Source organism: Pinus tabuliformis, chromosome 9 (assembly GCF_031772625.1).
Source record: "Pinus tabuliformis cultivar Carrire ecotype Pingquan chromosome 9, CPIR1, whole genome shotgun sequence".
In the NCBI taxonomy this organism is placed as follows: domain Eukaryota; kingdom Viridiplantae; phylum Streptophyta; class Pinopsida; order Pinales; family Pinaceae; genus Pinus; species Pinus tabuliformis.
In genome coordinates this window covers 1,153,616,764-1,153,644,680 of record NC_142307.1, presented here as the reverse complement: position 1 = coordinate 1,153,644,680, position 27,917 = coordinate 1,153,616,764, and the positions used below count along the sequence as shown (strand labels likewise).

The 27,917-nt window shown below is 40.9% G+C and overlaps 1 protein-coding gene across 1 annotated transcript in view; it reads right to left on the bottom strand.

Annotated features, from left to right (window-relative positions):
* Positions 1 to 27,917, bottom strand: part of LOC149152713 (uncharacterized) — a 59,065-nt gene that overhangs the window by 4,299 nt on the left and 26,849 nt on the right. The window contains exon 2 of the mRNA XM_089443577.1: positions 1,502 to 1,572. Within this exon, the coding sequence (XP_089299703.1) occupies positions 1,502 to 1,572 (71 nt within the window). The remainder of the gene's footprint in view (positions 1 to 1,501; positions 1,573 to 27,917) is intronic.

Sequence of the window (27,917 nt, the reverse complement as noted above, 5' to 3'; positions counted from 1 at the left end):
ATTCCCTAAATCTCTCATGATTTATTCCATAAACATCTCATGCTTTTGAAGGTAAATTAGCTTTTGCCTTATGGAAAAAATCTTTCCTATCCATAACGTTTTCTAAAACTATTCTATAATAATTAAAATAAATAAGAATATTTACTATTAAGGAATTATAATTCCTTTACAGTGTTGAAATCCCTTTGGAGCTTTATCTCTAAAAGCTTGATGACTTGGAAGCTCTAATGCTCCAGCATCAGATTCCCAAGGTAGAAATTTTTTTATGGTCGGCTGACCATGAGTTGTTGTTGTTGATGTCATCCTAGATCCCATACATAATTTTGTTGCTGATCATTGGGTTTTTCATGTTGTTGTATTGTTCCTTCTTGAATTCCACTATAATTTGTATTTTTCCTTCCTTGTTGCAAACCAATATTTTTCACGATGTTGTTGCTCACTATTTCAAGTGACAATTTTCCAAACAAAATATACAACCATCCTAGCATACTTTCATTCTCATTCCACACTTGTAAAGTTGATCCCCGAAATCTATGTCTCACTACAATTTTTTGAAAGAGTTCTATCTCTGTGCTGCTAGTAAACTCTTCCTCCTTTGACTTTGTTACATCCTCGTTAACAACAAATTTTGCAAGTTGTTCACCCTTGGTTTCTGTTCCACTTGCATCAATTTGAAAACTAATAATTACTTATGTCACACTTGCATGCACACAATCAGTGTGAAGACCCAAATTTTTCTTTGTCTTTGGCTCATCATTCCTTATGAGCATCCCATTTAAGTATTGTGCCTTCTCTTTGCTGAGAACAAAATTTTAACTTTGTTCTCCTTTATCTTCCTCTTTCTTCATGATAACTTCAAAGGGTTTTTCATCATCAATGACACATGAAATCATAAATAAACCATTAGGAAAAACATAAGGATTTTTAGTCTCATTTGATGTATCAATTAATATCAAATATCCACCAACATTGATATCTTCTCCATGGATTTATCCTTGTTCAGGTTCACCTTTGTGAATTTCGTCCTCACACTCAATAGCTTTGAGTTCTTCCTTCAACCTGTGTCTCTATTTTTGTCTCTGTTTCTTAGCCGATAATATTTCAACGGGCCACTTAACCCTTTTCGTCAGGTTCCACTCATACCTATGATTCTCCTCATTCTATTGTAGCAACTTTGTAAGCACATTCAACTGTAATTTTATCTCAATGAGTTTCCTTTCATATTCTTCATCACTCATTTTCCTTATGCTAACTGCTTTGGCATCTATGTGGCCTCCATTTGAATTCTTCAAATGATTTCTGATAATTGTCTTCATCTTCCCCTTTTGTGAGATTCTCGCTGCCCAGTGTGACCTAAAAATCACCTTTGTAGTAGTACACCTCTTTCCTGCTACATAGGCATCATCAAGCTTCTCATCTGAGCTCAAACTGTCAACATTCTTGGTCCCCTCCTTTGGAACCCCTTTTGAGCACTCCCTGCTCTTTAGGTTTTTGGAGTTACTCTTTTTCCTCCATCACAACTACGCTATCTATCAGAATTATCACCACGTCCTCCTTCTCAATTACTGCTACCTGTCATCAATATCCACAAATTATAAAAGACCCAAAATCAATTTACCTAACGCTATCTTAATCTCATTCTAATTTTTTCTCCATATTGTTGTGCAAAAGTCTTCTATTGTCTCTAAATCTCTTGCTCTGATACCACTTGATTGCATGAAAATCACAATGGCACCAAGATCATGAATCCACTCCATACACATCTATGCATTTCCATTAATTTCACAAAACTTCCTTAAGCATTCACTTTGCACACTCAATATAAAAATAGAACTCAGAACACATTATCCTTCTTTTCATTAAGCACATAGAATAATTATTCTTCATAAAATAATACCACTATTGTAACACCCTCTGCCCACATCTACCCAAGCAACCAGACAACCAAGGTAAACATGCGACGAGAGGCCACTATCATATGATTCGACCTCCTAATTCACATTAAGGAAGTGAAACTGATGGAAAACCACCATACAGACATTCAACATCAACATTACGACCCTCAGGAACCAATCCAACACTTCAAGTAGCTTTCCATTGGGTCCCACTCAACTTTTGGAGAACTATATATCTCGACGCTGTCATGTTATGTGTCTAGGGACCTTTGGAAGCTCTCACAGGCCTGCCTGCTAGTGTCCAGGGAATCTTTTTGTCAATTTGTGCCAGCATCCCTGGGAATTAAGCCATATTTTTAGGCCAAGATCCCAGGTAACTGCCTAGAATGGCATGATACCTTCATAATAGGAAATTAACAAGAAAATGATAGTGAAAAATCAATCATTTGAATGAGACCTTGAATGGACCCCTACTATCCATAACAGGCATTTTGTCAAACATATCATGAATATATAATCTACATGTGTAAATAACATATCTAAGCATAGGGGTCTCCTACATTGCTAAGAATCATTAAGAAGAATTGATTACTCAACACATCAACTTCAATTTCATCCATTAGGTCATAGATACATTGATCATTCATTTACGAGTAAAAACGTGATGAGAGCCATACATAGCTACTGTCATAAAACACATATATAACCAGCATAATAGAAGTATAAATACCAGTGAAATCACAGCCATATAAACCACATATAATCCAATATAATACTCAGAAATATAAGAAGACATAAATTCATATTGATGATGCAAAATCCAAACATGGGATGGGACTTCCACATTCCACCTGGACCATAGAATGGTTGATTCAAATCTCTCTCCAGCCATTCACCCCCATACCATATGCCAAGCATGAATGTGGGATCTCATAAAACACATCAATCCAAAACCATCCATGGTCTCCAAAGTCCATCCACCTCAACCCATCAAACAATGATTCCACCTCACGATCAGACATTACAAAACCACCATCAGATTGGTCTCTATCCTAGCCATCCAGGGCTCCAGAGCATTTTTCCAACCAAGGCTCTAGAACTAGTAACTTAACCCACAACTTTTATTGGGATCCATAGTATTTGTCCAACCAAGGCTCTGGGACAAGTAACTCAACCCACCAAGGACTGCAGAGTGTTTTTCCAACCAAGTCTACGGGACCAGTAACTCAATCCAAGTTGTTACAGGGCTCCAACACAATTGTCTAACCAAAGCTACGAGACTAGTAACTCAACCCAATCTAAGGAAACATGAGAACCAACTAAAACAAAATAATGAAAATAAACCCACAATCTCCATGGCTATCTAGGAAACGGAAAGGCTAGGAAATCCACTATCAATCTCATCCATCCTCTATGCCCATGAAATATCACAATCAAAAAACCACATGCATATGCCATGCATGCCCAAACTAGTGAGGAAAACATACACGCAACTCGGTACCTGCAAACAAAATCTGATGTAGTTGTTGATCCCGATGTCCTCTTGTACTTTTCTGCTCTTCCTTTTCCTTCTTTCTCCAAGAATCCAAGTATTCCACACCCTCCAAGAGTGCTCCAATAAAACTCTACAGAATCCTTTTTATGAATGAGACCTCTATTTTCTTCATTTTCATTATTTTCCTTCAATTTCCTCCTTACATGCAACCTGTGACATTTCACCTCCCTTTTCCCCTAAGTTCCATTATTTTAATAAATAAGTGTGCCAAAAATGTCATTTTACCTTTCCAAAGCCTTGGCCATTAATAACCAAATGAACACCCACACTAGGATGTCTTTCACAACATTCAGCTTGGAATAAGTGTCCCATCAATCACAATTATTATCTTTCCTTTATTAAATTTTATTAGATGGAATTTTCACTAGGGGTTTTATAGAACCCCCCCCCCCCCGGGGGAACACCATCCTTGGTGTTCAACAACACCTACAATCACAAGACTGCTATATGAAAAACATATTTCCCATGGAGATTTATAACTTAGCACATTGTAGTATTTACAATATTCATCCTGCTAAGAAGCAAACCGACATGAAAACATAACAACATAACATCATAATGACATGACACCCATACTGGCTATTGGAGATTTATAACATAGCTCATGGAGGTATTTACATCCATATACATATGTACATATACAAAAATCACCAAACATATACCAAAACACCATGGCAAAACTGCTTTGCCTCAACTAGCAAACTGATACATAGCCTGCAACTGACCTGTCATCTCCCATGCAGCTTCATAGGGCCCAAAGTGATTCCATTACACTTTAAAGTGATCGATTTCTCAGTTCCGGATCATGAGAACCTTTTTCTGCAATATACATAGAGGCTCTAACTTGAATTCTCCGTCTAGGTCTACCTACAATACAAACCAGTCAATCACATGATCATCATCTCTAACATACTTCTTAATCAATGAAACATGGAGAACATCATGGACTTTCACTGTTGGGGGCAGTGTAAGTTGATATGCTACTCGCCCAATCCTCTTAATGATATCGAAGGGTCCACAAAATCGTGGTGCCATCTTAGCACATGATCCAATCGATAAGGAGCTCTTCTTCGGTTTGATGTGCAAGTACACTTGATCCCCAATTTGGAAATCCTTAAACAACCTGTTCCGATCTGCATAGATCTTCTTCCTATCATGTGTTGCCTTTAGATTCTTCTTTATAACCTGAATCTCATGTTCCATGTCTGCCAACATGTTCGTTCCAATCAACACCTTGTTAACTAGATCTCTCCAACTGACAGGAGTATTGTAACTCCACTCGTACAATGCCTCAAATGGACTCATCCTCAAATATTCCTGATACCCATTTTTGTAAACAAACTCTACCAATGGAAGATACTCTTCCCACTTTCGCTTATGATGCATCAAATACATCCTCAACATGTACTCCAATATCTTGCTGACCCTTTCTATCTGTCCATCTGTCTGCGAATGATAAGTTGTACGAAAGGCCAAATCTATGCCCAAAACTACAAATAATTCCTTCCAAAACTTGGAAGTGAACTTTATATCCCTATCTGAAACAATATTCTTCAGAACACCATGCAATATGAACACATCTCTGATGAACACTTGTGCTATATCACTAGCTGAGAATGTAGACTTCACCGGAATGAAGTGTGCAAACTTTGTCAACCTGTCCACAATAACCATGATGGAATCATGTTGTCTCATTGTCCTCGGTAAACCTATGACGAAGTCCATGGAAATGACCTCCCATTTCCATTATGGAACCACAATCAGTTGTAGCATTCCACCTGGATATTTACACTCTTCCTTCACACGCTGATAATCAAAACACCTAACCACAAACTCTACTACATCCATCTTCACATTCGAACAATAATAAAATATCTTTACTATTGTCAGTGTCTTATGATAACCTGGGTGACCTAAATATGGTTTCACATGAAACTCCCTCAATACCACCTTCTTGAGTTCACTTCTATCCGACACCTATATCATGTCTCAAAATATAACCAATCCATCTATTGTAAGACAATAGTCCACATCTTGTGCACCTGTACCTGTACCTGTACCTATAATTGTACATGTTCATGTACCTATACCCGTACTTATACCAGTACTCTTGTCACACGGAATAAGTTGATCTTGCGGACAAGATAAACCTTCCTAGAATCTAAAGAAGACCTAATGACAAGCAAACCAACCAGACACTATCTTTCCCTAAATATGCTTTGATAAACAATAGCAAACAAGTGTTTTTAGGGCCTACCTTAGGTCCAATGCTAGCTTGTGGATGCCCTCGCTCCTTCAATCCAAATGAGCTCCTTTTCGCGAATCTGCAAACACAAACAAGGCAAACAAATTAAATAGCACCTGAAAAGCCAATTGCATAAAACATATTTAACATGAAAGTTAAGGAGTCCATGAAACAAATAACATAAGATACTTGTTGAGAAAAATGAGTTTGATTTTATTAATTCAAAAGAAGAATAACCTTACAACCTTTGCCTTGACGATGTACAAGCTCCTCCTACGGTCCAGCAAGAAGTCTCCTCTACTTTGACAAGTTTCACTCACTCCCCAATGAAGCCAAAAAGATGTGTGATCTCTCCTCTTAAGCTCAACTAGGAAGTCTTGATTTCACCAGCATTTACCCTAAAAAATGTTCAGCTTCTAACCTCTCTAGCAACCAGCCCAATGCCTGTATTTATAGTGCAATGGAGGGAGGTTACTAGGTCCTCCTTCAAAGGGATAAAGCCCTCCTTCAAAGGGATAGCTCCTCTCATCAAGGGATTAGCTCCTTCTCTTTTGGGATGCATGAACCACCTCAAAGCGAACAATCCACGTCAAAATTCCTTCTAGAAACCTCTAGAATTAACCCAAAGTGAGTTTTTTAAGATAAAACTTGTGCCTTTTGACTTTCATAGGGGCCCGCACCTACACCGTTAGGGACAGAGCGGGCAGGTCCGCAGCTTTTGTACACAGAAGGTGTGGGATCGCAGGTGACCATGAGAGAAAGTGTGGAACCAGAGTTACATTGATTTTTAATGTCTTTCTCTCATTTCCAAAGATTGATTTGAAGAGCTGAGGTATGAGACTTGCTTAGGAGGACAGTACAAGTGATGATAGAACCATACTAACTGCAAATAATCATGGTGACAATATTTTTGTGTAACAGATTTCTCCCTAAAGTGTGAAGTCTATAGTATATGAGGATTTTTTATCATTTAGGAAGAGTGAAGTACTTTATCATTTCGAGGATCATCTTGTGGAGAACCCGGTTGGAACCTGTAAAAACATTCAATGCAAGATATATATATGAGATCGTATCATCGCTGAGGTAGGAATTCCCATACTCAGATAAAAACTGACTAGAAACTAACTACTGTTCTGATACAGGAATGATCTTGTAAAACATCACAAGTATAGACTCATGTGGACACAGTATGGACGCAACCATCTGTTTATGAATAGTCCATTATATAATGAATACAAAATTCCTCGCAGCCTGGATTGTGGAAACTAGATCCAGGGTCTTCATTTCTACTTCCTGAAACAGTACGATTCTATCCATGCGAATAAATGTGTTGATGTCGAACATGGTAGAAACCACTTGATTACCAGTCAATGATGTAAACTGTTAACAAGTGTGAGAGAAACCACCAGTAATGTCAATGGCTCTCAAAGTACCCAGTATAGTCCATGAGATGCGAATAAATGTGTTGATGTCGAGCATGTGACGGAATCCTTTGATCGAAAGTCAATGATGTAAAATGTCGTCAAAGGCGAGAAACCTGCCATTGATGCATGCAGATCTCAAGGTACTGACGATTCCTAGATCATCTTTCTAGATAATGAGCTGATGTTGATAGAAAGCGATCCGTCATAGGCAAGCCCACAACACAAAATCATAGATCAAGATGAAGAAATTTAGTTGCAAAGACTGACTCAGGGATGGTCAAGATGGATGACAGATATTTTTCAAATGAATGGCTTATTGGCAGTGACCTCTTGAACACATAACGACACGACAGAGGGCTTGGTGAAAATTGACCCAAAGTTAATACCCAGAAACCAGCTGAAGACTTTCAATGTGGTTTGATCAACTGTTAGGCAAAGGATTTCCCAACCCAGGTGAATAATAGTGTCGTGTTCAAGAGTGGTTACAAAGTATGACAAACAGGCTCATTTTTCTCTCTTTTCCCCCACCATTTCTGGCAAGTACCTCTTTATTTTTGACAAGCTTGAGGAGGATAACATTTGCTTGATTATAAGCTCATCCTTCGGATGAGTCCAACTTAGTTTAAATTCGAACCCTAAGGAGTGGTTCGTTCTTGTTTGTAATTGAACAGGTCCTTTACTGTGAAATTTTAACGAGTCCAGTATAGGAGAAACTCGGCGTTTTTCAATTTTAGAGAGTCTGAAAAAACTTAAGAAGACTCCAGGGTTGACCTTTTTCGTAAATTTGTGTCTCCCAAGCCCGAAAAAGTATAAAATAATACTTGAGAGAACCGCTTGATCTTTTACGACCAAGGAGTACTTTTCGTTATTAGTGCCTTTGACCCGAAAAAGTAAAAAAGCAATCAATGACATGTCATTTTATAACCAATATCAAATTTGAAATGACAAAAATCCGGCAATCTTTTCATGTTTTTACGGTCGGAAAAGAGCTGTAAGTGGACTATTTTCTAATTCCATTTTAACGAGTCTAAAAGAAACACTTGGCAATATTTTCATGTTTTAGGAGTCAGAAAAGAGCTTAAAGATGACTCTACATGTTTTTCTGTTGAAAATGATAGATTTCGCCTGAATAATCCTTTATTCTGCACAAAAACACAAACATTACTCATACCTGTTTGAAATGGATAAAAACATCACAAAATACCTTTTCAAAGTGAAACTTAAACAAATTTGCGATTTATTTACTCAAAAAACTTATAAAAAGGGCCTTTGTCAATTCATTTTTATCGTTTGAGTTAGGGTGAGAAAATAGTGCTTTTGCTCATAAAACTTCCCATGAAGATTGTGGAAAATCCAACCATCGGAATCGAGCGCCGTCTTCTCCAGGTAATCCACATCATCCTACTCTTCATTTTTAACCGTTTAATTTTTTGTTTTAGTCCTTTATTTTCATTTTTGGGAGGGTTTTTAGGCGTAAAACCCACGCGCGGGGGTCCGCAGGTTTACCATTGCGGGCCTGTGGACCCCGACTTTTTCTCCATTGGGAAAAAGCTCAGGGTCCGCTCCTTCTGTGTAGACAAAGTGCGGTCCCACACACTGTGTCTAACGCGGAGGGTGCGTACCCCGCCGCAAGGGTTTTGAACCCAAAAATTCTCAAAAATGGACCAATCAAAATATTTTCTAGCAATTTAATTTGTCTTTATACTTGATGCAGAGAGTACATCTGTTATAGACATTTTTGTGCCTTACAACTCCAAGCATGAAATGTCCATAAACCAAGGGCTCCTAAGTCCCTAAAATTGTTGTTCTAACCCCTAAAGGAACAAGGTCAACAGATTACAGCTTCTCCCAGAAGTTCTCCACCTGAAACTGCTCAGAATAAGTCAAAACGGGATCATTTCAGCTGCTCCACTGGCTAGGTGCGTTGCATTGCACCTAAATACACTGGCCAGGTGCGTTGAAATGCACCTAAATACACTGTGAGGGTGCGTTGGGTGAGAAATGACAAATGGCAGTGTCATTCCGCGAGGTGGAGAGACAATGGAAGCTTCGAGAATCTTCTCCTGTGACACTTGCCTCACTGAATTCGACCAAGGATGAGTAAGAGGCCTTCAGTCTCCAAGTGGAAGAAAGAACTGATAGAGAGAAGACACTAATCAAATCACAAGCTGACTCATCCTCCTTACACATATCTATATATGGATCCCTCATCCCAGAGATCCAGAGGCTGGAATTTTTCACATTGTAAGGAATTTCTGTTGGTTTTGAGACAAACATCAGAGTATTGGGTGATCTATGCTTTGTTGGAGGTGAAGGGGGGCTTCTTTGCTGGGAGGTTGATGCTAGGTCAGGAACCAACGGTTGTAACTCCTCCTAGATCTTTTCTTTTTTATCAATAAAAACTATTTGAGTTTTTCCTCCATGCTTTTGTATCATTGATGCTTGTTACATTTGTATGGTTAACTTAAATCTGATCCTAAGTTGTTTATGAATATAGATCCATGTCTTTTTATAGTGTTCCTCTTCTGTGATCTTACAGGTACTTGGTGAAGCTGGGCAAGTAAGGGAGCAGGTAGCTGGAAGCTGTCAAAGAAGAGAGAGATTGGATCAAAGGATTAGCGCAAGACACAGGTTGGTTCTTCCTATTCCTCTCTATCTATAGTTCATAAAGGAAATACAAAAGTAGTTTTTCTCTGTTTGTTTCTAAGGTAGCTGTCACACCTTAGTGGGATAGAGCAGTTCTAAATAGACACTTTTCCCGGTAACAAAATGGTGACTCCGCTGGGGAGAATGTCTAATTAGTTTGTTTGTGTATCTCTTTGTTGTTTGTTTCATAAACTTATAAGTAGCATTCGAACTGCGTTTGCCATAACAAATGCAAAGTAGACATCTGCTACTTCAATCCATTCACTGGATCTATTTATGATTTGAATAGCTGATTCACAAACTATCTGATTGCCCTTGTGATAGCTCTTAGACCCTCCTTAGATCTACCCCTGATTGTGCATTACTAATTGCTTTTACTCGGCCAAAAACCAAAGACTAAACTGTAAAATGTGACCCAGAACCCGAACAGATTCTCGTTTCTGGCCCAGCGTAGGTACTGTTAAGAGATCCTGAATTTCAGCGCACTTCCCAAAAGGGCAACCTGCGCTGCAATGCAGTTTCTCTGTGTTATAGGTGCGCTGATCAGACTAGCCCTGTGCAGCTGAGGTTCTTGTGCTTCATTCTCTCCAGTTCTATCTCTGAATTTTGTTGCCTGTGATCAGTATATGTCTGTTTAAAACCCCTTTTCCTTGCTGTTATTCCACCTCCTTTGTACAAAAGAACTGTAGATTTTTTTGTGTGTTTGTTGAGTCGTTTACAGTTTTCCATTGCAAAAGTAGAATAGTCGTACTGTCGTCCTTTGATTTGGATCTATCGCAAGTGTCGATTTCGATCATAGGAGAAAGTTTGATTGTTGTTGATGGTCGATTATACTTTTACTATTGCCTTTGGTTTGAATTTGTGATTTTCTAGTGTCAAGTACAAGTGTTCATTTCAAAATCGCAAGGTGTCGTAATCATCTCTATCTTTTGATTTCGAAAAGAAGCTTGTTTGTGTTTGTCGCTTGAAAGCAAATTCAGATTTGTACATCAACTTTCTTTTTAGCATCAATACTAAGAAAGTCGAAAACAAATACATGCATGTGCATTTGCATATAGATAGTCTGTTTCGCTTGATTTAGGAAAGTGCATTTACAGTGTGCTCTTTTCTCTTTGTGAAAAGATTGTGTCTTTCTTTTCCTCTAGTAGCTAGGATTTTCATTGCAAAAAAGAGATAAAAGTTTGTTTATCATCTTTAGATTGCATTTTAGGAATTACATCTACATCTCGTGGTGAACACAAAAAGAAAACTTCATAAGAAAGATCAACTTAAAATAAATTCAATGAATCTAACAACGCTTTGGAACTTAACGCACAACATTTAGAGGTCTAGGCTAGAGACGTATTCCGGCGTCGTAAAACCTGGGAACTGTTGTCCTCATTGATGGTTGGGTGATTCCTCCACTTTGAGACGATAGGTGCCAGTATGGACTTGTGCTCCCACGTACCATCGAGTATATTTTGGGAGACCCCTATAGGCTTAAATCCTTTATCCATAGGAAGCCGTGTCTGCCGCCCTATCGATCGCAATGCACTGAACATAGCATTCGGGAAGATTGACTGCCGTACCGTAAAAAGTATTCTGTAGTTTTTCAATTGGTTTGGTACTCCCTCTACCTAGACCTCCAGAGCAGCCCCTTTCGTTCCTTTTTAGACTCCTTAACGGAAAAGGTCCATCTGAGCACTTGTCACTTCAGGCTCATTAAAAATCGAAGGCGACTAGAGTCATCTTTTGTTTTTTCTCGACTCTTAAAAATTGAAAAAACAAGTTGTGCCAAATTTATTTTAAAGGGAATAATCATCACCTTTCCCTCGTTGGTCTTCAAGGTTAGTCTCCCTTCATCGCAAGTTCTTGTAGAATCGCTAGGAAATGTTTTGGATAGACTAGATATGTCTGAACAACCGTCGACATCTAGGACTGTGTCATCTGACACAGTAGCAGCAGAACCTCCTGCTGCTACTCCAACAATGTTCACTGGTATACCATCTGTCCCGGCAAGTTATCAACAACAAGCCGGAGTCCAATCAGGGACTGTTGCGACGACATGGTCAGTTCCTATTTCTTCATCCGGATTATTATCTGGTATTTCTTACGTTGAAACTCAACAAATTGATCCAATGTGCCTTCAAAGGCCAATCTACCCTTTAAGTACTGGATTTCCACCATATGGAGGGCAGTATGCCTTTTCATTGTTCCCTCCCAGAGAACAACCATATGAGAGTTTACAACAAAGTTCAGGTCAAACTGGAATTACATCCAGCGTTTGGGTACCAATACTGCCTCAGCAACCAAGGGTTGTATATTCAATTCAACCAGTCCACCCTGTGTCGAATATTCCCACTATACCTGCTATGGTGACTGCGTCGCAAGTACAAGCACTACCTGTTGTATGTTGACCCCAAGTTTCTCAGGTTGCAATACAACAGCCTCTTGTCTCAACGACTCAATCACAACCTCAGGGTAGTGCCTCCTTATCTGGAGTGACTCAGGCTCAAACAAGTACTATGACTTCTCATCTTGGTCAATCATCCAGTATTGGGCAACAGCAAATGGTCCAACAACCATGGCTGATTCAATCTCAACAACCGCCATTCCAGCAATCAAATCAAGGACCTGAGCAACAAGTCTTTGTAAGTAATGGGAAACCACATTTCCAAATGGTTATCAACAACCATATTATAACGATTATGCCCATCAACCTTGTCAAAGTTGCCAACATCAAATACATTATGCTGGTATGCAAAGACCCACTGCTCAGGCGATTCCATCTTATCCTGGCTATGCTTCGCCTAACCTGAATCAACAGTTGCACTTTGTAGCAACTCTAGAATTACCAGATCTAAACTGGCTGACGAATGATCCAATTTCTTATCCCACTTGGTGGCCAGCGATTCCGCATAAAATTCCATCAGATATTCCTAAATTTAATGGAAATCTGGGTGAAGATCCGTCGAATCATGTGATGACCTTTCATCTGTGGTGTTCATCAAACACCCTAAACGATGATTCGATTAGGCTTCTCCTTTTTCAAAGGACGTTAACTGGTCCAGCAGCAAAATGGTATATTGAATTGCCTAGAGCTTCATTTGACAACTTCAGTACCCTAGCCAAAACCTTTTTAACCCATTTTCAATTACCGATAAGGTATGAAACGGGAACGGAACATCTTACCAATTTCAAACAAACAACGGCCACTCACATATCTGATCATATACATGAGTGGTGACGTCGTCGTAGAATGGTAAAAACGTATGTCCCCGATCAGCTGTTAGCTGAATGGTTTATCAAGTCATTACTGCCTTCTATCACGGAAGATGTGGCAAAGGGGGGAGTCATAACAGAAGAGCAAGTTATCGCTCATGCGCAATATTTGGACTTGATTTACACTCATTTGGCACACTCTACGATAAAATACCTGACGCTCCTAGACCGGAATTCTCAGTCCCTCCTCCTCCTAAACCAAACAATGACTCTCATGCCAGCGATGGCGTGATTGGCACAATAGACACGAAATCGACAAAGGCTACACCTAAAAAGGCTTGTAAGATTTCTAGTCATAATGCAAATGAGGAACTTCTTGCCTCGGAAGTAAATGTTGTGTCGGCTGACAAGGGAAAACAACTGAAGCAACCAGGGGGCACGAAGAAAAAGAAAGGGAGAAAAAAAAAGCAGGATGAGTCATCTCGAAAACCTTCTGCAAACCCTTCTGGGCAAAGGAAACCCCCTACGGGGTGTCATATATGCGATGAGGATCATCGGACGAGAGATTGTCCACATAAAGCTGAAGTTAAAAAACTCTTTAAGAGTTCAAAAACCTCAGCAGTATTGACTGACCCGTTTCCAAACCCAGGAACCAAACTGGTTGCTAATCAAAATGCTTCTCGATCCCAAGTTCTTATGTTGTCTATCTCAGAAAAGCAAAATGATGCTTTGACAAGGATAAAGATTACGGGAATCCACAGCTGTCGAATAACAAGGCTAATGAACAACCTGGTAGTTCGACAACAACTTTGACTGAAGTTGTGCCACCCATCATTCCTGAACCAATGATAAAGTCGCCAAAGGGAGTAGTACACAAATCGACATTTAATCCTCATGCAAAAGTAGCACAAAATTATAATATAGTAGAGGACCTGGCCCAATCGCCGTCTGCTATGTCGACACTTGAGGTACCGCAAAATTGCCCCTCCCAAAAGCAAGCTTTATTATCAGCAATAGGTGGGATTGGCCCAATGGATTCCAATCTTGTGGCCTTTGATCATAAAGGATATGACCCTCAATTACCAGCTCAACTAGCTTTCCTTATTCAAGTGAAAGCCCTCAACAAAACTGTTCATCGAACAATTATTGATGAGGGGGCATCCACATGTATTATATCGATGAGTTGCTGGAAAAATTTAGGCTCACCACCCTTGTCGCGATCTTCAACAATGTTAAAAGCATTTGATGGACGATCATACACTCCATACGGGATTTTAAGTAACTTGCAAGTTGAACTAGGGGGCAAAACAGTAGAAATTGATGTTGAAGTAATCGACGGAAACCTCGATTACAACATCCTACTGGGAAGGCCTTGGATATATGCCATGGCCGCAGTTGTGTCGACCTACTTCAGGAAGATTAAATTTCCCTTTCAAGGAGGAATTACAATCGTCGACCAACAAACATTTCTCCCCAACAGTTCACAAGTTACGGGAAGCATTCCAATGATCCATGGAAGCAATCATTCACTTCAAAATATCGGAGTAGGTCTCCTAAAAGACCTTGCCTTAATGGGTACTTTTTCCCTACCGCCTCCGAGTAATTTGGCGGAAGTGGCCAGAGTGGAAACCTACAATATGAAATCTTCTATATCTAATGGATTCGGAAGATTCCTAAACATTTTGTCAGCATGGATCATCACCATTTTAGAAATATTGTAGCAATCAATTTTCTTGGCTTGGGGGGAAAACCAAAATCAACACTCATCGAGTGTTTGGATAGATAGGTCTAAGGAATATGGTACCTCTTCAGATCCTTGGTCGCATGTACAATCTACAGACAAAGGAATCATTCAGTCAATGATTTTAGGAGATGCACCATGGGAAGATTACCACCATCGTTCCCTTCTTCTGGATTGTGAAGAAGATACCCCTGATTACCTTCATCATCCTTCAGTTTTTGATTTTCTATCAAATACTGTAAATACGGTGGATTTCGAGGATGGTTCTTATCTCGTGTCGACCTCGTTAAAAAATGAAACAAGGAGTCATGAGGATAGTTCTTTTACTGTGTCAACCTCATTAAAAAATGAAACAAATCCCCTTTCCAAATCTCAAAGGTAAACCTTCATTCCAACCACCGAGTTGAATGCAATGAAGCTTGGGGGGCATGCACCTCGATTTGTGTTATTATGCTGGGGGCATGCAAACTTATCATGAGCAGTGTTACTGCGGGGTTCAAGCTCATTAAAAAATAAACCCGCCTCGAGCAGTGTTACCGCAAGGTTCAAGCTCGTTAAAAAATGAACCCGCATCGAGCAGTTTTAGCACATAGTTCAAGCTCGTTAAAAAATAAACATAAGACATGAGCAAATGTTTCCACCCACGTTTAAGCTCGTTAAAAAATGAACTATCCCCCGGTAAATAACCATCATGAATATAGTACTCCAGCCATTAAAGCCTTGGTCGTGTTTGCGTCGTCACCTCCACTTTTTCATTGGCCGATCATTCACCTCCATTTGATTGTTTACCCATTTTGAGTAACAGATGCGAAGAGTGATTTCACTAGCCATCCTTGTGACACGACCGTGATTGGAAAATTCCAAACCTTACCTGGAATTAGCTGCTACCCGTTTTATCACTCGTTCCTCAAAAGACGAGTCTCCTTTAAGCTCTTTTCAACTGACTCGTAAAATATGAAAAGATTGCCGAGCCTTTGGCCTCTCCAGCTCGTTAAAGGGACAGGAAGTGCTATCCCTCCTCTAGATTTTAATCTTTTTGGACCTGAGGGATTATTACACAAAAAGATCGAGCGCTTGTTTTGTTCGGCTCATTAAAACTATCGAAAATTCATCCCTTTTGTATTGTTTTATACTTTTTTGGACTTAAGGGATTAGATGACGAAAAAGGAATTTTGGAGTTACCTTTACATACCTTTTCAGACTCTCTAAAATTGAAAAGGACTGAGTTATCTTTGTCGTTAAACTCGTTAAAAAGATTAATAGCGACAAACTTGTCTTTAGACGAGAACGAGTTTCACTATCTCTAGGCTCGTTAAAACATAGCGATGGGTTTGCCCGAAGGGAAAATTATAGAACAAGCATATGTTATCCTCCTCAAGCTTGACAAAAATAAAGAGGTACTAGTCAGCAATGACTGGGGAAAAATTGGGAAGAAACTCAAGGAATCTTTATTGGTAGCAAGTCGCTCTTGAACATGACACTTCCACTCCGTGTCCGAGTCGGGTTGGGTTGTTTCATTCACCGATCACATCGCCATGGTCACACCATACCGTCCACATTTGGGGTTAATGCTACCAATCCATCACATCAGTGTCGCCGACATGTTCAAGAGAAGTCATCCAGAGAAGCCACCTGTGTCTCACCCACTACCATACATTATACTCCATTCTTTCATGACCGCCACCCTGAACCGTATATCATCAGATCGTTTTCACCTCCATCAAAATCATTTGCTCTGTTCCATGCCATTGATGTGAGATTCATTAAGGCCCTCCTTTGACGGATCACTTCTTGTCGACATCAGCTCATTATCCAAGAAGTTGGTCTAGGAACACCCCATTCAATACTTTGAAGCTTGCATGCCTCAATGGCAAGTTTCTCACTTCCGGCGACAGGTTTACATCAATGACCTTCGACCAAAAGATTTTGCGTGGTGTTTGACACCAAGTCCTTTATTCACACCACGTGAATTGTACTGCAGTACCTTGAGGATCATTATCATTATTGGTGATTCCTCTCGCGCTTGTTAACAGTTTACATCATTGACTGGTAATCAAGAGATGTCTTTCCATGTTCGACTTCAGAACATTTCTCACATGGATCAACTTTTACTTCGAGTGAAGATCGGATGAGATTGAAGACCCCGGATCTAGTTTCATCCATCCGGGTTGCGATATATATCCAGGGAAATAAAGACATTAAATGTACAGCATTGCAACACAGATAATCATCCTATCAAAAGGATGATGGCTCTATCAGAATCATCAGTCTACACTCAGACGATTGTCTGTCCTATGTACATGAAAATGAATTTATAAAGCTGAGCATGGGAATGCTCGCCTCAGCTAGATCATGAAAAACAGTATGAAGATAATGTATTGTATTGTATCTTCTTACAGGTATCCTCCCAGCATTGAAAGAACTTCGGATCCTCATAATAAAGCATTTCACCCGACACCAAAAGGTTAACGACCTCATACTTTAGGGGGCAACTGTTATAGACATTTTTGTGCCTTACAACTCCAAGCATGAAATTTCCATAAACCAAGGGCTCCTAAGTCCCTAAAAGTGTTGTTCTAACCCCTAAAGGAACAAGGTCAACAGATTACAGCTTCTCCCAGAAGTTCTCCACTTGAAACTGCTCAGAATAAGTCAAAACAGGATCATTTCAGCTGCTCCACTGGCTAGGTGCGTTGCATTGCACCTAAATACACTGTCCAGGTGCATTGCAATGCACCTAAATACACTGTGAGGGTGCGTTGGGCGAGAAATGACAAATGTCAGTGTCATTCCACGAGGTGGAGAGACAATGGAAGCTTCCAGAATCTTCTCCTGTGACACTTGCCTCACTGAATTCGACCAAGGATGAGTAAGAGGCCTTCAATCTCCAAGTGGAAGCAAGAACTAACAGAGAGAAGACACTAAACAAATCACAAGCTGACTCATCCTCCTTACACATATCTATATATGGATCCCTCATCCCAGAGATCCAGAGGCTGGAATTTTGCACATTGTAAGGAATTGTTGTTGGTTTTGAGACAAACATCATAGTATTTGGTGATCTATGCTTTGTTGGAGGTGAAGAGGGGCTTCTTTGCTGGGAGGTTGATGCTGGGTCAGGAACCACCAGTTGTAACTCCTCCTGGATCTTTTCTTGTTTATCAATAAAAACTATTTGAGTTTTTCCTCCATGCTTTTGTATCATTGATGCTTGTTACATTTGTATGGTTAACTTAAATCTGATCCTAAGTTGTTTATGAATATAGATCCATGTCTTTGTATAGTGTTCTTCTTCTATGATCTTACAGGTACTTGGTGAAGCTAGGCAAGTAAGGGAGCAGGTAGCTGGAAGCTGTCAAAGAAGAGAGAGATTGGATCAAAGGATTAGCACAAGACACAGGTTGGTTCTTCCTATTCCTCTCTATCTATAGTTCATAAAGGAAAGACAAAAGTAGTTTTTCTCTGTTTGTTTCTAAGGTAGCTGTCACACCTTAGTGGGATAGAGCAGTTCTAAATAGACACTTTTCTCAGTAACAACATCATGCTAGATTGGTGTGAACGAGAGCATGAGGACGTGGATGCTGCCGCATGGAATCATCAGCCTTCACTTGATTCTTTGAGGGCGTGCGGATTGTACAAATTCTGGGCCATTCCTAGCATGAGGGCTCAGGTGGATTTCTTACAGTGGCTGGTTAACAGATGGAGCATACAGGACCAGTGCTTCTTCATTGGCAGCCACCAGCTCGAAATTGAGCTGGCGGACATATATTTCTTGACTGGTTTGCCTAAGAGAGGCGAAGACTTGACTCTACATGTGTTATAGAAATTTTTGTGCCTTACAGCATTGAGCATGAAATGTCCATAATCTAAGGGATACAAAGTCCCTAAACATGTTGTTCCTACCCCTAGAGGAACAAGGCTAACAAAACACAATAATTCACAGAAGTTCTCCACCAAAAACTGCTCAAAAACAAGTCAATTCAGGATCATTTCAGTGGCTACACTAGCTGTTTGCGCTGAATGTCAAAGCCAACACTGGCTACCTGTGTTGAATGTCAAAGGGAACACTGGCTACCTGCGCTGAACGAGAGTGGACATGTGGCAAGATCATTTCTCAAGGTGTCAAAACCCAGGAAGCTTCCAAAATGACACTTGCCTCAAGGAATTCGACTGGTGATGAGTAAGAGGTTCCAAATCTCCAAGTGGAAGCAAGAACCTCCAAGTGGAATCAAGAACTGACAGAGGGAGAGGACACTAGTCAGATCTCAAGCTGACTCATCCTCTCTCCAAACATCTATATATGGATCTCTCCTCCATGAGATCTAGAGGCTGGAATTTTGTTATTGCAAAGAATTGTTGTTGGTTTGAGATTGGAATCATTGGGTGCTTAATGCTTTGTAGGGGGTAAAGATAGGAATTCCATTTGCTGGGAAGGAGATGCTGGATTGGAGCCCTCTGGGTTGTATCTCTTCCTGAACCTTGTTATTCATCAATAAAGCTATCTTGGTTTCTCCTATATGCTGATGTGTTTTGATGTATGAATGCATTAGTATGTTTAGTTTATTTCTAATCCTAAACTAGTTATGAATGTGAATATCTGTCTTTGTGTAGTGTTCTTCTCTTGTCGCAAGTAGCTGTTCTCTTGCGATCTTACAGGAACCCGTTGAAGCTGGACAAGCAAGAAGGCAAGTAGCTGTTCTCTTGTGATCTTGCATGAACCTGTTGAAGTTGGGCGAGTGAGAGGGCAAGTAGTTGTGAACTCCCAAAGAGAAGAGAAACCAGATCGAGGGACAAACGGAAGACACGGTAAGTCTATTGATCTCTCTTCTTTCACATTTCATAAAGGAAGAAACCAAAATAACTGTCTCTGTTTGTTGCTAAGGCACTGTCACACCTTAGGTGGATAGGATCGTCCTGCATAGGCATTTTTCCCCACAACAAATTGGCGACTCCACTGGGGAGATTTGTTTAGTAATTTTATTTGTGTCTCTATCATTTTTTATTTCATAGACTTGACAGCAACAATCGAACTACATCTGCTATTCCCAGATGCAAAGTAGACAGTTGCTGCTTTGATCCAATCACTGGACTTGTCTATGATCTGAACAATGGACTCACAAATGATTTGATGATCCTTTGTGATAGATATTAGTACCCCCTCAAAGCATCCCTTTGATTGTACCTTGCTTGTTGCTTTTATTTGGCCTGAAACAGTGAATTAAATAGCAATCTGTGACCCAGAACCAGTGAGAAACGAGAGTTTCTCCTTCAGCGCAGACCCAGTGAAGGGATTCTGCATTTCAACGCAGGTCCCGTGAAGGCTACCTGTGCTGAATGTCAAAACCCCTGTGTTGAGGTTGCGCTGAACCAGTTTGCCCTTGTGCAGCTGGGGTTCTCTGCTCTGTTTTGCCTTGTTTTGATCTCTGATTTTTGCAGCCTGTAACCAGCATAGGTACCAGTCTGATAACTCCTTTTCTCTGCTTAGATTCCGCCTCCTTTTGTACAAAAAGACTGTGAGTGTTTTTATGTGTTTGTGGCATCATTTACAGTTTTCCTTTGCATGAGTGAAATAGTCATCCTGTAGCCCTTGATTCAGATCTGTTGATTGTGATCTTAGAAGAGAGTTCATTGGCTGTTTGCAGATTGATTATACATTTAATCTTGCTTATTGGTTTGAGTTTGTCTCTTTTAAGTGTCGAAACAAGTATTCATTTCGGAAATCGTTAAGTGTTTTAATCTCTTCTACCCTCTCTGATTTCGGAAAAGTAAACTTGTTTGTATTTGTCATTTAAAAGCAAATTCAAAGTTGTACAAAAAGCTTTCTTTGTAGGCATCAATACTAAGAAAGCGGAAAACAAACACCTGCATTGTGCATTTGCATCTTGATAGTTTGCATGATTGATTTAGGAAAAATGCATTAGAGTGTGCTGATTTCTCTTTGAGAAAAGATGGTGTCTTTCTTTTCCCTCAGTAGCTAGGATTTTCAAAGTTGAAAAGATATAAAGCTTGCTTATCATCTTTAGACTGCATTTAGGAATTGTATCATACATCTCGTGGTGAACCTTGAAAGGAAAACTTCTAAAAAGATCAACCTAAAATAAATTGAATGAACTTAACAACGCTTTGCAACATAATGCACAACATAGAGGTCTAGGCTAGAGACGTGTTCCGGCGTCGTTAAGCCTAGTGACTGTCGATCTCGTGGATGGTGGGTGATTCCTCCTGAGGGACGATAGCACCAGTACGGATTGTGCTCCCACGTACCGTCATGTATATATTTGGAGACCCCTATAGGCATAAAATCTTTATCCTTAGGAAGCCGTGTCGGGCGCCCTACTGATCGCAATGCACTGAACAAAGCATTCAGGAAGATCGACCGCCCGTACCCTAAAAAGTATTATGCGGTTTTGCGAAAAGTTTGGCACACCCTCTGCCTAGAACTCCAGAGCAGTTCCTTTTGGCCTTTTTCAGTCTCTATAACGGAAAAAGTCCATCCGAGCATTTGTCACTTCGGGCTCGTTAAAACATTGAAGGAGACTAGAGTCATCTTTAGCTTTTTCTCGACTCTTTAAAAGTGAAAAAGCAAGTTGTGTCTAAAAGCGTCTAAAAAATTCATTTAATTCGGAAACACACTTTCCCCTTTTGTATTTCGGTTGATCGAGTAATCCGCAATCGTGGAAGAAAGTCAATTGAAACCCTTTCGTTCGCGGAGGCTTACGAGTCAACCGTCTTTGTCTCCGGAATCGAAAATAGTACGGACAAAGCGAACTCGTTTAACCGGTTCGAAATCTCCTATCAAAGTTAGAACAAGTGTTCCAACAACATCCGAGATTCCGGTTACTCCAAACATTTCTGGAAACCCTGCCTCTATAAAAGAAGTTTAACAACCACAGAGGGATAGTAACACTGATCCTAGTCTGGGGGAAAATACTTGCCTTACTGAACCAGTCCCATCTGTGACCGGTTCGGAGAGTCTTTCTCCTCAAACAACTGTCGCTATCGATTCAACCCCTTCTTCGGCACCAGAAATATTTTACGGACCTGACGGACCTGACGGTACTCCAACACATTTTGGAGTCGGGGTCACTCTATTTCCTTCATCAGAAGTTAGTCTACCACAAGTGGAAGTTCCTGTAGAATCGATAGGCAATCTCTTGGATAGACTCAAAATGTCTGAACAACCGTCAACATCTAGGACTGTGTCGAATGACACAGCGACAGCAGAAGCCCCTGCTATCACTCCGACAATGTTTGCTGACATACCATCTGTCCCGACTAGCTCGCAACCGCTAGAAGGAGTCCACCAAGGGACTATTTCGACAGTGTGGTCCGTTCCAGTTTGTTCCCCCGGAATAATATCTGGCAACTCTTATGTTGAAACTCGCCAGATTGATCCATTTGGAGGTCAATTTGGGCAATCCAGTCCCCAAGGACAAACAATCCCCTTGAGTTCCGGATTGCTACCGTATGGGGGGCAGTATGCCCTTTCATTACCCCCTCCAGGAGGGTATCCATACGGGAGTTCACAACAGTATTCAGGTTATACTGGAATTACATCAAGTAGTTGGGTACCTATGCTACCTCAACAACCAAGGGTTGTATATTCTATGCAACAGTGTGTACCTATGTCGAACATCCCGACCACACCGGCTATTGTGACAGTGTCGCAAGTTCAAACGTTGTCTGTTGTATGTCAACCTCAGATTTCTCAGGTTGTAATGCAACAGCCCCTTGACCCTGTGGCACAACCACAATCGCCAACTGGTGGGGCGACACAGGTCCAAATGGGTACAATTACCCCACACCTTGGTCCAACAGTTAGTATAGCACAACAGAACATGGCTTCACAACCATGGCTGGTGCAATACCAAAAACCACAATTCCAGCAAGTGTACCAAGGTTCTGAGCAGCAGATCTTTGCGAACAGTGGACAACCGTATATTCAAAACGGTCAAAACCAACCACTTTACAGTGGTCAAGTCCACCAACCGTATCAGTCATACCAATATCAATTACATTATGCTGGTATGCAAAGGCCCACTGCTCAGGAAATTCCATCGTACCCTGGGTATGCTTCACCTAACCTGAATCAACAGTTACCATTCGTGGCAACTCTAGAGTTACCCAATTTACACCGGTTAACCAACGATCCGATTGCTTACGCCCCTTGGTGGCCAGCGATTCCTCACAAACTTCCATCTAACATTCCTAAATTCAATGGAAATCCAGGTGAAGACCCATCGAATCACGTGATGACTTTTCATCTGTGGTGTTCATCAAACACCTTAAACGATGATTCGATAAGACTTCGCCTTATCCAGAGGACGTTAACGGGTCCAACGGCAAAATGGTATATTGAATTACCTAGAGCCTCGTTCGACAATTTCAGCTCCCTAGCCACGACTTTCTTAACCCATTTTCAATTACAGATAAGGTATGAAACGGGAACAGAAATCTTAACCAACTTCAAGCAAACAACAGCCACTCATATATCCGATCATATACATGAGTGGCATCGTCGCCGTAGGATGGTGAAAACATACGTTCTCGATCAGCTGTTAGCTGAATGGTTTATAAAGTCGTTACTTCCTGCTATAACGGAAGATGTGGCCAAGGGGGGAGTCGCAACGGAGGAGCAAGTTATTGCTCGTGCGCAGTATCTAGACTTAGTTTATACTCAGTCTGGCACGCTCTATGGCAAAATACCTGACGCCCCTAGACCGGAATTCTCAATTCCTCCTCCTCCTAAATCAAATAGTGACTCTCATGCCGGCGATGACGTGATTGGCACGGCAAACAGGAAATTGACAAAGGCTTCGTCTAAGAAAGCCCGTAAGAATTCGGATCAAAATTCAAAAGAATAAATTCTTGCTTCGGAAGTAAATGCCGTATCAGCAGATAAAGGCAAAGAAAGCAATCAACCAGGAAGCAAGAAGAAGCAAAACAAAGGGAAGAAGAAGAAACAGGGTGAGTCATCCCCTGAGAAAACTTCTTCAAACCCTCCTGGGAAAGGGAAACCAAAAAATCCATGTTTTATATGTGATGAGGATCATTGGACACAAAATTGTCCATACAAAGCTGAGCTTAAGAGGTTCTTCAAAATTTCACAAACCTCAGCTGTGTTAACTGATCCGTTTCCCAATCCAGGTCAAAATCTGGTTGATAGTGGAAATGCTTCCCCGTCGCAAGTGCTAATGTTTTCAATCTCCAAGCAACAAAATGATGCTTTGAGTTCGACAAGGAACAAAGATTACGGGAATCCGCAGCTGTCGAACGACAAAGGTAAAGATCAACCAAGTAGTTCGACAACAACTTCGATAGAAGTTGTACCGCCCATCATTCCTGAATTAACAATAAAACTGCCAAAGGGAGTAGTACACAAGTCGAAATTTAATCCTCGCGCCAGAGTGGCGCAGCATTATAACATAGTTGAAGATTTGGCCCAATCGCCATCCGCTATGTCGACTCTTGAAGTACTACAAAATTGCCCATCCCAAAGGCAGGCTTTGTTATCGACTATTGGTGGGGTTGATCCTAAAGATTCCAATCTTGTATCCTTCGACCACAAAGGATACGATCCTCAGTTACCAGCTCAACTAGCTTTCCTTATTCAAGTGAAAGCCCTCAACAAAACTGTTCACCGAACAATTATTGATGAGGGGGCATCTACATGTATTATGTCGATGAGTTGCTGGAAAACTTTAGGATCTCCAACCTTGTCGCAATCTTCGACAACATTAAAAGCATTCGACAGAAGGACATATACCCCGTGCGGTATCCTTAATAACTTGAAAGTTGAACTGGGAGGAAAAACAGTAGAAATAGATGTTGAAGTCATCGATGGGAACCTTGACTACAACATCCTACTAGGAAGACCGTGGATCTATGCCATGGCAGCTGTAGTGTCGACTTATTTTAGGAAGATCGCATTCCCTTTTCAAGGAGGGATTACGATCATCGACCAACAAGACTTCCTCCCTAATGGTTCACAAGTTACAGGAAGCATTCCCATGATCCATGGAAGCAACCATTCGCTTCAAGGCATCGGAGTGGGCCTACTGAAAGACCCCACATTAATGGGAACTTTCGCACTTCCACCTCCAATCTATATAGGAGAAGTAGCATTGGTAAGAGCCTGCAACATGATATCTTCCACGAAGATCTTAGAAGACGATATCGCCATGGATCATGCAATGGTTTTGCCCCCAAGCCCTATAGAAATATTGTAGCAATCAATGTTTCGAGCATGGGAGGCGAACCCAAATCAACGCTCATCAAGCGTTTGGGTAGATAGGTCTAGAGAATATGGTACCCCATTAGATCCTTGATCGAAAGTACATGGGACTGACGAAGGAATTCTACAATCAATGTTGATTAAGGGGGCACCATGGAATGATTGCCACCATCGTTCCCTTCTTCCAGAATATGAAGAAGATACTCAACATGACCTTTATCACCCTTCAGTTTTTGAATTCCTATCAAACACTGTAAACACGGTGGATTCCGAGCGAAACTTATCCAATATTGAAGAGACTATAGCCATAAATATCTCGACTAAGACAAATGTTGTAGAGAATATTTATGTTGGCAAAGGATGTTCTCCTTCAGAACTGGAAATATATAACGCTATTTTTCGCGAATTCAGAGATGTCTTTGCTTGGTCATATGATGAAATGCCAGGCATTGACTCGAGTATCGTTGAATATGAAATTAAAGTGTATCCTGATGTCAAACCAGTAAGACAAAGGCTTCGGCAGGTGCACCACAAGAAAGCCGCTGCCATTAAGGCAGAAGTTGAAAAACTTCTCCATGCTGGTTTCATCTACCTGGTTCCTCTAACCGATTGGGTATCGAATATTGTCCCTGTTATGAAGAAACAAGGGACAATTAGAGTGTGTGTCGATTATAGGGATGTAAACCAAGCTTGTCCGAAAGACAACTACCCTACACCCTTCATCGACCAGATAATTGATGAATGCGCCGGATGTCAAATATTTTCATTTATGGATGGATTTTCCGGGTATAATCAAATAAATATCCGCCCACAGGACCAGTCTTAGACTGCATTCATTTGTCCGTGGGGCACATTCGCTTATCGAAAATTACCCTTTGGTTTAAAGAACGCAGGAGCGACGTTTCAGAGGGCAATGAATTATGCCTTCCATGACATCAAGAACATCGTTCAACCTTATCTCGACGACCTTCCGGCTCATTCGCGAAAGCAGACTGATCATCCGCAGCATTTAAGAGCGATATTTCTACGTTGCCGACACTACAAGATAAGACTCAATCCGCACAAATGTGTGTTTTGCGTCGGTTCTGGTCGTTTACTTGGCTTTGTAGTCTCTAAGGATGGGATTCGGCTCGACCCTTGCAAGGTTCAGGCAATCATTAATTTGCCTCCACCTTCAAATTTGCTTCAGATTCAGGAACTCCAAGGGAAAGCAAACTTTCTAAGGAGGTTCATTCCAAATTACGCAGAACTTGCTAAAGGTTATACTCGTCTTTTGAAAAAGGATGTACCTTTTGTCTGGGATCAGGTGGCGCAAGCTTCCTTTGATGCTCTGAAAGATTCTCTAGTAAAAGCATCATTAATGTATGCCCCGGACTATCAAAGAGATTTTAACCTGCATCTGGCTGTAGCAGATACGACCATTGCAATGGTTTTAGTTCAAGAATTCGATGGAATTGAACATCCTATATATTATTTAAGTAAAAACTTGAATGATACAGAAAGCAAATATTCTTATGTTGAAAAGCTAGCACTCGCTGCTGTTCAAGCGATACAAAGATTTCGACATTATGTCCACTTTCGGAAAACTACCATTTTATCATATTGCAACCCCATGACTTATATATTGTCGCGACAGTTGCTGGGGGGCAAATATTCAAAATGGATAGCGATCCTTCAAGAGTTTGATCTGGAATTTGTCAAATCCAAATCAAAGAAAGCTTTAGTTTTCGTAGAATTATTGTACGATTTCCCATCGTCGTCCAACGATGAAACATCAGAAGAGTGAATCGTGGACGAAAGTTTGTTTCTGATATCTGCAAGCAATGAGTGGTATGGAGATATAATAATTTATCTCCAAACCCAAAAATTCAGGCCTGACACCTCTCACTCAGAACAGAAACGTATATGATACCAAGCGAAAGACTACATGATCGTCGGTGATACACTTTACCGTCGTGGTATCGATACAGTTCTGAGAAGGTGCCTCACCCATGAAGAGGCTGAAAAAGCCCTGAATGAGTGTCATTCAGGCGCGTGTGGGGGGCATCAATCTGGGTATGCTACAGCACAGAAAATCTTACGAGCAGGATACTTCTGGCCAACCATGTTCAAAGATTGCATAATCGCAGTCAGAAGTTGCCATGCTTGTCAAATTTTCGATATCAAAACCAAAAGACCACCCGCACCTTTACAGCCAATAGTTGCTGTTGGGCCTTTCGCCAAATGGGGCATCGATTTCATGACATGTAACCCCACCTCGACCGGGGGGCATGGGTATATCATAGTCGTCGTTGACTATTTTACCAAATGGGCCGAGGCGATGCCTACATTAGATAACACTGGTGAAACAGCTGCCCTTTTCTTTTTCAATCATGTAGTCACCAGGTTCGGTGTACCACAGGCTATAGTTACAGATCATGGGTCACATTTTCGCAATCACATGATGGTTGAATTAGCTGCCAAGCTAGGGCTATCTCACGACAGCTCTACCCCGTATTATCCGCAAGCCAACGGACAAGTTGAAGCAATCAACAAGGTCCTGAAGCGTATGTTGCAAAGGATGATCGGGGTTCACAAAAGAAGGTGGCACCTAATCCTGTACTCAGCCTTGTGGGCTTACCGAACATCGGTAAAGAATGCGACCGGGTTCACACCTTTCCAACTGGTGTATGGCCTGGAAGCAGTCTTGCCAATCCAGTGTGAAATCTCATCTCTTAAACTCGCAATTGATCTCCTCCCTGGAACTTCGGAAGAAGAGGCCCGTTTCTTGGAATTAATCCAATTGGATGAAACCCGTCGTGACGCTGCTTTGGCTAACAAAGCCTATAAGAAACGAGTCAAGGCGCAGTTCGACAAAAATGTCAAACCCCGTGTCTTCTCAAAAGGTGACTTGGTCTTGCTTTATGACCAAGAATCCGATAAATTGGGAGCAGGTAAATTTAATTCTTTATGGATGGGCCCCTATATTGTTAAACG